The sequence below is a fragment of the Schistocerca gregaria genome, chromosome 3 (genome assembly GCF_023897955.1).
Source record: "Schistocerca gregaria isolate iqSchGreg1 chromosome 3, iqSchGreg1.2, whole genome shotgun sequence".
NCBI classification, from domain to species: domain Eukaryota; kingdom Metazoa; phylum Arthropoda; class Insecta; order Orthoptera; family Acrididae; genus Schistocerca; species Schistocerca gregaria.
The window spans coordinates 691187548-691203076 of record NC_064922.1 but is presented as its reverse complement, the minus strand read 5'-3'; the positions used below and the strand labels follow the sequence as shown (position 1 = coordinate 691203076).

The 15529-nt window shown below is 36.2% G+C and overlaps 1 protein-coding gene across 14 annotated transcripts in view; it reads right to left on the bottom strand.

The window, feature by feature from the left end:
• LOC126354429 (axotactin) overlaps positions 1 to 15529 on the bottom strand; it is a 547963-nt gene that overhangs the window by 48913 nt on the left and 483521 nt on the right. For all 14 annotated transcript variants that reach the window (XR_007565327.1, XR_007565328.1, XR_007565329.1 and 11 more), the window contains one exon: positions 12433 to 12497. Coding sequence is in view for 10 of the 14 variants with exons in the window: in XM_050004068.1 (XP_049860025.1) it covers positions 12433 to 12497 (65 nt within the window). In the remaining 4 variants the exon portion in view is untranslated. The remainder of the gene's footprint in view (positions 1 to 12432; positions 12498 to 15529) is intronic.

Here is a 15529-nt window from a genome sequence, read left to right as displayed (position 1 = left end):
AAGTTTCCCCTTCCTGGGACAATGAATTCACGGTGTTCTTATTTCAATTTCCAGGAGTGTATATACTACTGCATTTTGTATATGCTCTTAGTGCATAAAACAGTTGAAAATCGTCTTGTAAAGATAGGAAGTAGCACGTAAAAACAGTTGAGAGCAACCCTGTGACTTGAGATCACATGATTTGAATTAACTTGTGCTGTGCTGTGATGGACAGTGTGAATACTCCTTGACATAACAGTGCTGCGATGTGATGGTACAGTGATATACAGTGTGAAGTGGCTTTAATGGATGGGTTTGTTTTTGAAAAAGTGATTATCATGACATACTCTGATATTAATAAATTCAAACCCTAGTTCTCTGAATAAATCCAAACACACACAGTGATGGTTAAAAAAACACCACAACAGCATGTGGTAAAGGTCAGTCACTTTCTGAGTTCAATAAAGACCAAGTAACACTCACCATCATGACACTGTCATATCATGGCACCATCACGTCAAGATATATTCACACTGCCCATCACTTCACGGCACATCAAGTCAATTCAAGTCACATGATCTCAACTCGTATAACTGTCCTCAATTGTTCTCTTTGCAAGAATTTCAATCTTTGCAAGGTGGTTTTCAACTGTTTTTATGCGCAAAGTACACATACACAATGTAGTAACTTGGCATTTGTACAAAAATGATATTTATTGGACTCAAATGGTTTACAGTGTGCAGGGATAGCTTGTATGTTAGGCAAAGAAAACAGAAGTGCAAAACAACACCTAAAAGAGCATGGGTCCAAATAATGTCATTAACTGGTACAGAAAGGGAATTTCACACACTATACCAGGAACTCAAGGGAGAGGAATCTTCATTTTGCATTTTAGGAAGTTGAAGCATCAATGTTTTCATTTGTTACATCAAATTGCACTCAGAATTAGTAAAAGGAACACAGTGTTATGAGCTACCATCACATCTCATGAAAAATTGGTTTGTTTAAGGTTAAGTTTAGTTGCTGGTATGGCGAAAAATTTTGTACAATAGTCATCTCTCCCTCAATACCTTTCCCTTCAAGATTTAAAAGGGTTTTCTTTACATCTCGTATTTGGCTTTTGATAGTTCAAGTGCCTTATTTGTACTGGGGCTAGCTAATGAAACCACGTAAATATCAACGACTTACTCTTGCTAAGCTGTTTCACACACACAGTTCAGAGGACTACTTGACAATAAATAAGCCTGCCACAAACATATATTTAAACAAACAACTTGCAGTCTCTAAATGTTTCAGTCCATATCTTTATTAAACAGTACAAATGTCTGACAACATACAGACAAATTCCATCTACTAATCCAGCTGATTCTACCAACAGGGCCGGCAGTTCTAGGCGCTACAGTCTGGAACCGCGCAACCACTATGGTCGCATGTTCGAATCCTGCCTCGGGCATGGATGTGTGTGATGTCCTTAGGTTAGTTAGGTTTAAGTAGTACTATGTTCTAGGGGGACTGATGACCACAGCAGTTAAGTCTCATAATGCTCAGAGCCATTTGAACCATTTCTTTCTACCCACAGTACTTTTTTCACTTCAAGTTGAAGCCATATTGTAGTGCATTTCACTGTAAGATATTAAATACCTTACCAGTGTGTATAACAATTCACTTTATAAATGTAGTAGACAGCATGTAATTTAGTACATTCATGTCATACAATTCAGACTGTTGAATCACTGCTTTGATTAATCTTTTGTCATTTATTATACATTTTAGCAAAAGAAGTAATGAAACAAAACAATTTATAACAAATAACAAACAAAACACAATTGATAATAACCACAAAAACCACAGTGAAACAAAATATAAAGATCTGAGCATGGCCGTGTATAAAGAAGAAATGAGCTTGGAGGTAATGTGATCAACTATGGATGGAACATGTCAGCCAGCAAAACTTTTTTCCCCAGAAACCTTGATGGTGCCATGATGTGACATGACATGATGGGACTGGACGGTCAGTGTGAATGCCGCCATTTGAAATGCATTGCAGAATGTTTTGATGGGATGGATCATGATGTGAGGTGATGGCCAGTGTCAATTGGCCTTAAGTCACACATAAAAAAGAGGCACTGTTTGCATTCTATTGCTTGTGCTGTTTATTTGTGAAGATTTTATAGTGTTCTGGATTTATTTACACTTTGATGCTGAGTTTCTTGTCAACAGTTATCATGAAATGTTTGCAGCACAATGACGACAATGAGGAGGGCATTTATCTTCCATGTAGTGATTGGGAAGAGATTTCTCACATCAAGAAAATGAGACGGTATTTGGAACATTATGTATCTCTGTACTTTGCAAATACTTTCAGCAGTCATGAAAATTGTCTACAGTATGTGATATGCTTAACTGTTTTACCTGCAGACACTATGACCATAAACAAATTGAAGAAGAGCAGGAGAGCTTCTTTGGGAGTATTGAGGTTATTGGAGGAAACAACTGACAGTTTCAATCTTCGAGTTCATCTATGGGAGACCAGAATAAGTTGTGCAGTTGGTAATTCACTGCCCACTAAAGGCAATGTTGCAAACACGAGTCCGGGTGTGGCATAATTTAACTTGTCATGTGCATTACAGTGTATACTCCAGTAAATAATAATAAAATATGTCAGTTTGGTCTCAGAGTTCAACAAGTTCAAATGAAGTGTTAAGTGAAAAGGATGTTCTGTTGGGCACTACATGTGCCTAGGTGTTACATTTGTCTATGACTACTGGCAACAATCCTATTTCAGAGGTGAGACATTTGGGAAGCACTAATCTGAATTACTGTCCTGCTAGGGTGATCAAAGACCCAGATGGGGATCACCAAACAGGTAGAGTAGTCTGACATGAGCTTTGTCTTATGTTCCAGTTGAGGTACAGAAGTCAATGATAAAGACTGCCGATACAGAAGTCAATGACAAAGACTGTCAAGAAACTATCACTTTTTAGGGTAGTAGTGTTGCCAGACATTGGTGTTCATAAAAACAAATGACATACAAAACCATCATTGATTTTTGCACCAATAGAAGAGGCTCTGTGGATGATTAGTAACAAACAGTTTATGGTGTGACACTCTACCAGGCATATGTGGTCTTAGTGGATACATGGAAAAGAGTACTTAATTGGAAGTGTGCTGAGAGAGAATTTCGGTGGAGGAAGGTGTGATGATCTGAAGCTGTTTACCATGCTTTTGACTCAGACTATTAAATCAATGCAAATGTTTACAAAAACATTTTAGAGAATAGCATACTTCCCATAGTGTGGAACATACGTTTTCTAGACCAATATGATTATCCTTCTGTCCTGAAAGCAAGAACTACTTTGCAATAGTTTCAAAAGAAATTGAGGGTATTTGCTGAACTTTTCTCACATCCTGTTAGTTGAGGGGCCATAGAAGTCCATAAAACTGGATTGTTCAGATAATTGAACAGTATATTTTTATTTACCAATAAAAACTACATATATTTATAATGACATGAATCTCTTTTATTGTCACAAGGGCAAGTACAGTAGGAATGCATGTAGTACTGCCTAGTAAACAAAAAATATGTAATACATTTGAATTTTGCATGTACAGTACATACATATACAATTAATGCTTTAAAAATCCTTAACTGTGGTCTGTGATATCAAGTCTCTCCACTTACAAGCAGCTACATTACACTTTTCAGGACAGATATCTGAAACTGGTCACTTTTGTCTTGAGTTTCCACCACCTGAAGGCAGTATCTAAACATACAAATGCTTCAGAAGGAATGGCATATTTGATCGTCATTTTTTGGACCATTAGCTGAGAGAAGTGTAGCAATGTCAGCTTTATCAGTGATGAGGTTTAAAATTTTGCTATCCTGTAGGATTTGGTGTTGTGGATCTGCATTATGGATACTCATCCATTCTTGAATGTCATCTTTGCCACATTCATGGCAACTGAGTTCTTTTAGCATATTGAGCATTTCGGACATATCTTTCTGTTCATCATTTTCAATTAGACTTTGACAACTTCCCCCAAAGTTTTATTCCTGGCCTTTTTTCCAAGTTCTGTTTCTTTACACTATCTCATGATGCTGCGATCATCTAAGATGCATCTGTCAAATCAATATTTTCATGATTTATAAACAGAATTTCTTCCCCCACTTCTTCCCTTTCCAACAATAACTTACTTAACAATTCTCTTCTGTAATACCATTTGAAAGATTCAGTAATGCCTTGATTCATAGACTGTGATAAGGAAGTTACCTTAGGTGGAAGAAACATTATTTTATGAACTCATCCTTTTTATTTAAAGTATCACACAATGGATGAGTTGGTGCATTATCAGGGAGCATTAATAATTTCTCCCTTTTACCATTCTTTAAGTAATAAGGTTTTACGGAGTGTTCAAAAACTTCCATAAACCATTCTGTGAAAATGATACTACAGGTATTTATCCAGGTGCTCTTTTGTGAGGTGTAAATGATAGGCATCACAGACACATTAATGAGTTGGAAAAGCTTTCTGATTGACCCCAGATTTGTAAGCATTGCAAACATGTTTGACAGCATAATTTTCTTTCCTCAATGCTTCCTTAGCTTGATTATGAATGAATTAGCAGACAGTTTTTCTTCTTGTGTTTGAAGCTCACAAATGCCATGCCTAGACTTACAACAGTGTTTTAATTGGTACGTGCTTACTTTTAAACTCAACAGGTCTCCAAGGTTTTCATTAAACTGCATTGCTTTTTCACATAGAAAGGGACCACAGGTGGATTCTCCTCGTGATCTTTTTTGTGTAAGCACTTGTAAACAACACAATCTAAAATCATGTTCATGGTGAGCTTCAGAGTTTTACAAACTGTAGATCTCTCTGTAGAATCAAGCTTAGATATAAAATTTATTATGCTTTTCTTCTGTTTTTATGTGTTATTGCGAACTTACTAACTGTGTAGCCCTATTCAGTAGCTAACTTGGTTCAGAATTCACCTTCCTCTATCATTTTATTAATCTAATAAGGGCCATACCCCACTATCCCTCCCCCTTCCCTACCATCTCCAGAATGCTGCTTTCATTCAATGTGACAGTTGCATTCTGGTCCAAGGTACCAGAGATGGTGGTCATATGTGTATGAGGTATGCCTGCTTTTGCAAAGGAATTTGTGACTGTGTGTGTGTTTTCTTTTTTGAAGAAGGTTTTGGCCAAGAGCTAAATTGTAATGGTCTTTTCATTGTGCCTATGTGCGACTCAACATGTCATCTTTACAGTGAGTAACAATCTATCCTGTCCTTTTATTACACTCATATTTCTGTCTCATAGAAAGTACAACACATTTATATTAGCCATTTTCTATTCAAGTTGACTTTACATGGCAAAGATACAAGTGATCATAACAGAGTGCAAATGGTTATTATTGTTGGCAACTCAGCATTAGTGCAAGGGCAGGGGGATGAGGGCAAAAGCTTAGAATGGGGAGAGTAGCAGGAGTGAACAAGTAGTAGTTGAGTTAAGCAGTCATTTAGATGACCAAAGTTTGGATGATTGCTGCTCTACATATATGGCTGTGATCCCTGAAAGCATAAGAGTGCATATCCATACACTTATGGCCACAAAATACACAGAGTGAACCCGAACTCCATCAAAAATTTTGCAGGTTGTTCAAGGATATTTTCCGAGTATTTTGGTATAAAGGACACATGGTCTTTGCTGGCCTCAATAGATAGTAATAATGTAATTATGATTTATTTGGTTTGTTACCCCAATTACCTTTGTCCCTGGAAAAAAAAAAAAAACTTCACAATGAAACTCCATAACATGCTGTCACTAAAATGTACAACACAAAGTACAGAGTAATGCAACAACCCATAGGTGCAAAAGTTCTGTGATGTGATTGCCTTTGCTGTGGGAATAGCTTAACATAGCATTGTTATGTTGTCTTTCCATTGCATTCAAGGAACCCTTACATGAAGCCCATATCGATCAATTCTTCATCAATAAACCTAGCCTTGCTACTATGTATCACTGTTAATGTACAACTAACATTGCCAGAAAAACCAACCCATGCCATGACTAAACAGTGCCAAGGGCAAAGAGTGAGTGGACATTACTGTTGTCAACAGCAAGTACAGTCACTGAATGGAATAAATTTGTTTCCAAACAAGACATGCACCACATACCATCCATATAGGCATTGCTGTGGACATATTTTCATTGGAAAAGAAATACAAATATAAATGGGGATAAGAAATAAAACAAAATTTTATTGATCTGTGATCTGCCACCAGAGACAATGGACACTTATCCCTAAACAACCTTTACCATTTTGTCACTGGAGTTCAGGTTCACCATCTATGCCTCAAGTATTGGTAAGCAGATTACAATTCCAGTTTGTTTTGCATCCTATCTGACGTATCCAAAGCCTTCATCTATGACTAAAACTACCTGCATTACAGGCAATGTCTCCAAGTTGCCCATGTTCCAGCTCCACAGGATACCTTCCCTTGGCAGATCCAGATGGCAACACTATGGCAGGCATGGTGTATCAATCATAGCAAACTGGATTGTGTCCGAAACATGCCAGTCTGCTCTGAAGTGGAACTGCAGCTGGCATCATGGGAAAATGTGGTGTTAGCTTCGCCAGGGAAGGTGCCAGCTTCAAGACCAGCGAGATGTGCATCCTGACAACAGTGCCACAAGTGGAGGCACTTCTTTGTCTCTGTGAACCATGTATAATCCAAGCATCAAACAGATATCATCTGCCAGGCATGACTTTAGGTTGATGCCTGGCTGATCTCCACCAGTTCAATTCACAGAGCCTCTGCAAAAAGTTTTTAAGCAGAGTGACCACCAGGATCTACACCACAGAGTTCCAGCAGCAGTTTGATCTGGAGCACACTCCACTGCATCCACTACACGTTGCTAGCCACTGCACAGAAAACTTTGCCTCCTCCATATTATGCTACTCAACGGACTTTGACTTTGTTGCACTTCCTAAACAGATGTCAGAGCTAATTGAATTTAAAATCTAGTGTCCCTATCAGAAACTATTTCAGAAATCCTGTCATTGTGATTCGTTCTGTGGAATTCATAGTCTTTGAAGAGCTTTTGTTAGCACACACTATATAATCTTTATTGTTTGTCAGTCATTAATTCGTGGTTAAGTCCAATCAGCACACTAAGTCAAAACTGACAAGCTTCTATTTTTGTATTTCTGTTTGTGGGGGGTGGGGGTTGGAAAAAAAGTTAACTAATTAAAACCTCAGACAATCAGTTACTCAATGTGTACTAATATCACTACCCTATCTCCTCCTACATCATTATCTTTTGGGGGAAAAGGAACTAAAGTTTTATTTGTTAAATGTGAGCAATAGAAATATTGTGTTCAGTAAATAACCAGACGTCTTACAGAAAGGGGTCAATCCATACCAAGTGGTCCAACACCGGTTGCTTGACCATCTCAGCAAAATTTTATATTTGCTGAGTGAATTTCTCAATGTTTAGTAGTCACAAAAATATTTTTTACAAAAATTTATTCTTTATTATTTTGAAAAGGTGGCTATATTTATTCCAGGTGGCATGCATTGTTTTGTATTTGCAAGCATCTACATTTTTTATAATTATTCAGATAAAATGCATTTAGTTCAACCCACTCTGGGCTACAAATTAACATCATTAACACTTAGCTGAATGTATTCTTTAATATATTTTTAATAGTTCCAAGTTATCAGCCACAAATGTAAAAAAACTCAATTTTTGAACAGTAGTTTTCCAAAGAAAGATTAATTTCTCAGCTTTAATATTTTTTCTGCTGTTACTTTTTATAGAGTCTCAATGGTGAGCAGCTCACACTTAAAAAAATACACTATTTTAAAAATGGATTTTTTAAATTTTTCATTTTGTGGCCTGCAATTTCTTTGTTGGGGGACCACATAAAAATCTGAAAATTTCACAATTAATAGACCTTTATGATGTCAAACTTCAGTATAAATTTCAACTTTGAGATTCAATTGTAAGTTATGGAAAAAAAAAGTTACAAACACGAGTCAAAAATACATTTTTTAACATCTGCAATATCTGGTAGGCTAATGAAATAAAGTATACATATTGCATAATGTAACACACCACATTATAACAATTGCATCTGCAAGCCTATACAAGTCTGACTGTTGTCTTCTCCCTTACACCAACAATTGTCTACTCACACTTATTTAGCTAGAAGTTTTTGAAGCATGCAGTTGAAAAATGATGTCTCAGTGTTCTGTTGGTGTTGTTATTAATGAAGCATGTCATAAAATTGTGTATGGAGTGTATCCTAAAGACATTACTTCAATTGCAGATTACAGTGAAGAAGAAAAGTGTTGTTTTACTTACGAGTTGGCCCAGAGGTCAAATCAACATGCAGTACCATGAAATGAAATACTTTAAAAAAATTTCATCACCTTTCTGATCAGTCTTGCGTGAACCCTTTTGAGAAACGTAAGAAACCTATGACAAAAGGTCTGTGAGAAATAACATTTGATCATTATTCTAAAAATAAAAGCCCTTTTGTCAATCTCATTCATCCCGTTCACACAACTTACTGAAGTGTGAGATCACATCAACTTTGCCTGATAGTGGATTTCATCAGTGTGGAAAACTTGTACAACTGTTTCTACAAAATAAAGACATAGTGACTTGCGTTTACAATGAACAGTGGTGGGTTGGTGAAGTTGATAATATTGACTGTCAAAACCAAGATGTATGTGTTGTATTTTAACACCCTCCAGGACCAAGGACCACTTTTTAAAAAAAATTGAGGAGGATCAAGTTTGGATGCCACTTAAAAATGTACTAAGGAAGCTGTCCCTTGTGGAATTTACAATTGTGACAGGATGAACTTATAATCTAACACCCAAAGTGAGTGAACAAATTCTTCAAATGTTCAATGAGTGATGTACTAAAAACAAATAACAAGAGAACAATATAATGTAATTAGTAGGCTTATTTTCAATAAAAAAAGTAAGTATTCATAGATGTGATTAAATTATACACTGTAATGGATATATTTTATTCCATAACCTAGATATCGCAGATATTAAAAAACGTATTTTTGACATGTGTTTGTAATTTTCTTTTCCATAACTTCCAATTGAATCTCAAAGTTGAAATTTATGCTGAAGTTTGACATCATAAAGGCCTATTAATTGTGAAATTTTCAGATATTTTTCTCATCCCCCAACAGAGACATTGCAGGCCACCAAATGGATAAATTTTAAAAAGTCCATTTTTTAAAATAATGTATTTGTTTAAGTGTAAGCTGCTCACCATTGAGACTCTATAAAAATTAACTATTTGTAGCCCAGAGTGGGTTAAACTAAATGCATTTTATCTGAAAGGCTTAGGACAATCCACTAACTAAATAGTTGTAAAAAATGTTGATGATTGCAAATACGAAAAAACAATGGGGTCTGGAACAAATGTGGCCACCATTTGAAAATAATAAACAATAAATTTTAAAAGAAATATTTCTGTGACCTATAAACATTGAGGAATTCACCCAGCAAATATAAATTTTTTTCTGAGATGGCCAAGCAACCAACTACTTTTTTCATGCACCACTTGGTATGGATTGACCCAAAGTGAGTGTAATGCCTTAGGGTACTGACTTTAAATTTCTGGTACATTTACTCTTTAATGATATGAGGTGCAGTAAAATGAAAATCGAACACTTGTCACAATGTGACCAAGGAATGGTTCCACTCCAAAGTAATCACAACATGTGTTAAGACATTTATCCCAGTGAGAAATGATATGATAAACTCATGTTTTACATAATGTGGTTGGACACTGATGGATCCACAACTATACCTACTCTTACACTTTCTCATCTGACTGAAACTGACGTCCATGCACATCTTTCTTCAGGTTGCCAAAGATGTGCAAACCACATGGTGAAAGATCTGGGCTCTATGGAGGATGCTGTAGTGTTTCCCTACCAAATTGATTAAGTGTAGCCTTTATCCAATTGGCAGTGCGGGGTGGGCATTATCATGCAACAGGACCATTCCATCCAATGCCATTCCTGGGTGTTTTGTTTCTGCAATGTGTCTCTGCATCGATTGTGGTTTCATGCTCGAGGAACTCGATGGACAGTGGTACCTGCAGTCAAGAAGGTCATCATCTACTTATCTTAACTTGTTTTAACAGCCTTGGATTTCTTTGGCATGAGAGATGAGAGATATTTTATACTGCTGGGCTATAGAAATGCTGTTGAATGGGATCATACTGATGCACAATAATAACTGCCCCCACATTGCCAACTGGGCAAATGCTATCATCAATTATTTGTTTGGGAAAAATTCCAACACCCTCTGTAGAGCCTGAATTTTTCACTGTGTGATTTTCACATCTTTAGCAACCTGAAGAACAATATCCTTGGATATTGGTTTCAGTCAGACAAGGAAGTTTCAAGAGTGGCGTAGATCTGTCAGTGACTAAGTTTTACAAAAAAGGAATTGATTGTCTTGTCTCCCAGTGGGATAAATGTCTTAACATGTGTGGTGATGACTTTTAAATGGGCCCATTTAATGGTCCCACTGTGGCAGGGGTTCAGTTTTCATTTGACTGTCCCCCCTCCCGCCCTTTATATTTGTGACAAATAAAGAAAATTAAGTTCAGATGTTCTGTAATGCACACAGTGGGGAAAAAAAGAAGCAGTTTAGATACTACATCCAAAAGTATGCAGAATAGTATCATGAAACAAAGTAAACAGAAAATAAATACAAGATGACATTCTTCGCCTTCAAAGTAGCCTCAATTAACAGCAATACTTTTATGGGAACATTTATAAGGTGCTGCAAAGTGTCAGGTGTCAGTGGGAATTCTCTTCGAATTACAAAAGAACTGGTGTCAAATGTCTTGGCCTTTCACAATATAATGCACAGAACAATACATTTTGGTGGTTGTGTTCCCTGTTTAGGATTGACTTACTACTTGCACATATAAAATCCTGTTATTGTACTTTACACAAAATATGCATCTTGGCTACACATGTCAATGTAATGTTTCAGCTGTTTCTATCAGAGTTGCCATCTGCTGTTCAGTCAATTTGTGTTGTACAAACTGGGAATATACTGAATAAGCAGATATTCTTCTTATCCAAAACTATCTGAATGAACTGTTAACATTATCGTGTTTTGGCCACTCTTAAAAATACTGTTTTATCTCAAGAACAATGAAAGAGTTTACCTCTTCTTGTACAGTATTATCGTGGCTCAGTGATTATCACCCAAAATAATATATCTCTTGAACCTCACTTCCTTACTCGGTGTTTCATATTGTCAAGTGCATAATTTTCCCTAGGTTACCTCCATCACTGCATTAGTACCTTCAGTGGCGAACGAGGTCTACCTCAGGAGTTGGGTTTGTGCGATTCTTATACTGTGTATCAAGTGAAATGCCATTATTGTGCAGTTTTCTCTGTCTGTGCCATAGTTACACAGTTATAAGGATGAATTACCATACACATAGAATCTGTATTGGAAACATGTGGTGCTCTGATAAAGCAGATGTGACATGACCTGCCACTTTATGCAGATAGTTTGAACTACTCCATTTCTTCCAACTCTAGCACCTAAAACATTAAAGATGACAACTTACACAATGACACAAGCCTGGGTCCCACAACCCAAATTGATGTATTGAGCAAAGGAGTTTGCTCATTCAATTTTTTTAAATTAATTCCCCCCTTTTATTTTTCATTTATAATTTAGAGATTTCCACTACTGCTTTTCTCTTTCTTTCATTCTTATCTCTTGCACTATTAAATCCTTAGTTTCTTTCCCTATTGTATCAAATTTTTGATGAATCTTTCCTTTTTCCTTTCATTTTCTCTATGACACTGCCACTTTCAATGAATCAGGTTTTTAAATCTGAAATGTCAAGGGCATTTCATTGCTGATATTCCTCTCATCCTGCCTAATGTGTGAATAGTCCTTTTTCCTTCAATTGTTGCCTCTCAGTTGGCAGGTGGAAAAAATCTTGTTTCTGGATGCTAAATATTTAACCCAACATTTGTTTTATGTGGCCTCGGTGTGTAGCCATCTGATATGGGAAAGAGTTATCTGTAAGTGGTTCCTTTTATATTTGTCTTTATAGCCCTGAAGTGAGTCTTTTTAGCAGTCTTTCCAAATGAATTAAATTTTAGTTTACTGATCACATACAGCCAAGGAAACTGCATTCCAAGTTTTGTACAGTAAGCAAAAATAGGGTTTTTTGGATATTATCATTCAAATTTAATTGCATCAAGGTTGTATTTTGAGATTAAAACTTTTTAAATGATCAACCATAGATAATTCTTTGTTTGGTAAGTCATCATCTTACCAAATTGAGTCACTGACAGCAGTCACTACAGACTTTAAAGTTTGTTATTTTTGGAGTTAGAACGAGGAGCTTTATTACTACATAAATACCTTATCTTGCAGAAGACCAGTATTTTCATTTAGAGGTTCCCATGCTAATTCTTTATCCGTGTTATCTGTAAAAGCAACAGTTGAAGATTTATTAGCTCTGTTCCTCATACTGAATGAAGCATTACATAGTTTATTTGTTAACAAAACAAATAAATTCTTGACATGAATCCACAATTGTAATGATATTTATGAATAATTCCTTACAGATTACTGGAGGATTTTTATTTATTTATTTATTCTATTTGATCTGATGGTACACAGTGTGTTGCAGATGTCAGAAAATATCAGTTAACATTGTTCTGGACTATACTACCATTCCAAGTTACTTGTTTCAGTTTTTTCCTTATCGGGACACAAATTTAAAATTCCTGAAATAAATTTCAATCATTTACTGAGGAAAATGTCAATTGTCAAACTGGTTGAACAGTCCACACAGGTAATATTTATTTATTTATTTTTTACACAGGTAGACTATCACGCAAAACTGCTAACTGACATATCATTTATCATTATACAACCAAAATTTAGGAGTTTGTTCATCTGCATCTACATTTACATCTATACTTGGCAACCCACTGTGAAATGCATGGCAGTGACATCCTGTTGTATCAACTACAAAGATTTCTTCTCATTCCATTCATATGTGAAGATCAGGAATAATGATTGATTAAATGGCAGTGTGTGCACTGTAATCAGTCTAATCTTGTGTTTGTGGTACCTATGCAAGTAATACATGGTACTTTCCTAAATTTCTCAATTAAATATGGTTCATGAAACTCTTTAAGTAGGCTTTCATGGGATAATTCATATCTCTTTCAAGTGTCTGCCAGTTCACTTTTTTCAGTATCTCCATAATACTCTTTTATGAATCAAAGTCATGCACAGCCATAAGTGCTGGCATTCTTTGTATACATAACATATCCCCTGATAATTCTATTTAGTCTGGAACCCACTCATCTGTGCTGTATGCTATGATGGGTCTAATGAGTGTTTTATAAAATATCTCCTTTGTAGGCTCATTACATTTTCCCAGAATGCTACTGTAAAGGTATGATAGTAGGATTACTGCATCTTTGGAGCTCTTTCGAGTGTGTTTACTGTGATGGAAACTAGCAGGGTGAGTGAAGTAGTGAATGATTGTTTGAAATGAGAAAAATAGCCAGAGTGAGAAGGAGAAAAACAAAAGTATATGATAATTATTTGTCATCAGAAACAGGTGTTCCAGTGAATTAAAAAGTTTTGATTTAACTGTTGTCGTCTTAAAGTTTTGTGGTTCTAATATTGTAAGTAGTAATGAGTGATGTGGCACCTGATGGTTCAGTTTCTGCTACCATGCATCAGTACCTTACTAGCAGCAATGAGTGATCAGATAATTTTTGGTGAAGAAGAACACAGAGAAGAACAAAATGAAATAATAATATTAAAGTTAAAAGTGATGGTGAAGAAATTACAAATATGTGCCAACAAAGGAGCCAATAATAGGCACGAGAGCAGGCATTGTTGAAATGCAAGTAAGAACCAAGATAGTAAACCACATGACCAGACTGTATGCTCAAAGGACTGTGAAGTGAAAAAGGGAATAAATTCATATGTTGAACAATGGCAGCCATCACAAGTACACCTTGGAACAGTTTTCAACACTGCAAAACAAAGCCTATTATGTGAACTTAAGGTATTGAAGAAGTCTCTAATTATAAGAACAACAAAGTTAAGACTCTACAACTTTCTTATATGACCAGTTGTTACACATGGGTCAGAAATGTAGATGACGATGGAAGCAGTTATGAACAACCTAAGGGCATTTAAAAGAAAACCAAAAAACAACAATGAAATACAAAAGCTTGTACAAGAGAAAGATATAACGAAATTTATGAAATCTCTAAGAATACCTTGGATAGAACACATGCAGTGAATGGGAGATACAAAATGCCCATCAAAAGAAAGGGCTGGCCAAGAGCTAGATGGGTGGACAATGTGTTGACTGTTTGGGGGCAGACTGTTGAGCAGTCTAAGGCCCATCAAGGACTTAAGCGCCAAAGGAGAAGAAGAAGAAAAAGATGATGATGATGAATGTAGTAAGTGGATCAAAATACCAGAGAGAGAACAAAGCACAGAGAAAGCATAACAATGAAAGATGATTAAAATAAGAACAGGATGGGAAAGCAGAACAAAATAAAAGATCAGCAACCATCTCAAGAACATCAAATGTGTACCGAAAAAGAAGAGGCACAACATATTTTACAGTGTGAAAAGAGATGAACGAAAGAAGAAACAGGCGAACTGCAAGCTTCATTTTCACAGATGTAAAAAACAAAATATAGTGATGTTTGATAAAGAAAACTTTATGAGCATGAGTTTATTAAAAACCACCAAAATGATATCTCCAGGGAAAAAGGATTGGGAGCGCAGCAATGCTAGATAAAAAATTACTCTGTGTGAAGTAACTAATGTGGTAGCAGTGAAGAAGAATAGTTGTCTGTGCAGGAGCAGACCCGGGCTGCTCCCCTTCTCCAAGAAAGCAAGCTGCAGTGGGGCCAGTCATCACCTTTGCACTGATGTGAGATGAGCCTGCTTGCCTCCAACCACTGCAGTAACTGCAGCTAGCCGAATGGTGTCATTAAGTGTGACTTTGCAGATGCATGGGGTAAAGTAGCTGGTCTATGCTGGAACATTGACTGCATTCCACAAGCATTGTATCAGTTGGCAATGTTGGAAAAAATAAAATAAAAAACACCATGTTCCAGCAGTACAGGTACAAATGCCCACTCCAGCCACCACATGGATACAGATGGAGAGATCCTGTCTATGTGATAGTGAGATGCAATGTGGTTTCATTTTCATTTTGTTGATTTTTGTTTTTCAGCAGACTATTCAAATAAAAGTATTAATACAGATATTGTAATGATGAGAATATAAATGCATGAGAAAGTGATAAAACTATAAGGAAAAGGGGAGAGGGAAACAACTCCATGATCATTTAAATCAATGATATCCATTTCTGAAGATATAACAGCTCAGTAACATCAGTACTATGAGTAAGATGTTAGTGCTATTGACTTATTATCCAAGTAATAGTCATTCCATGATTTTTTGCTTA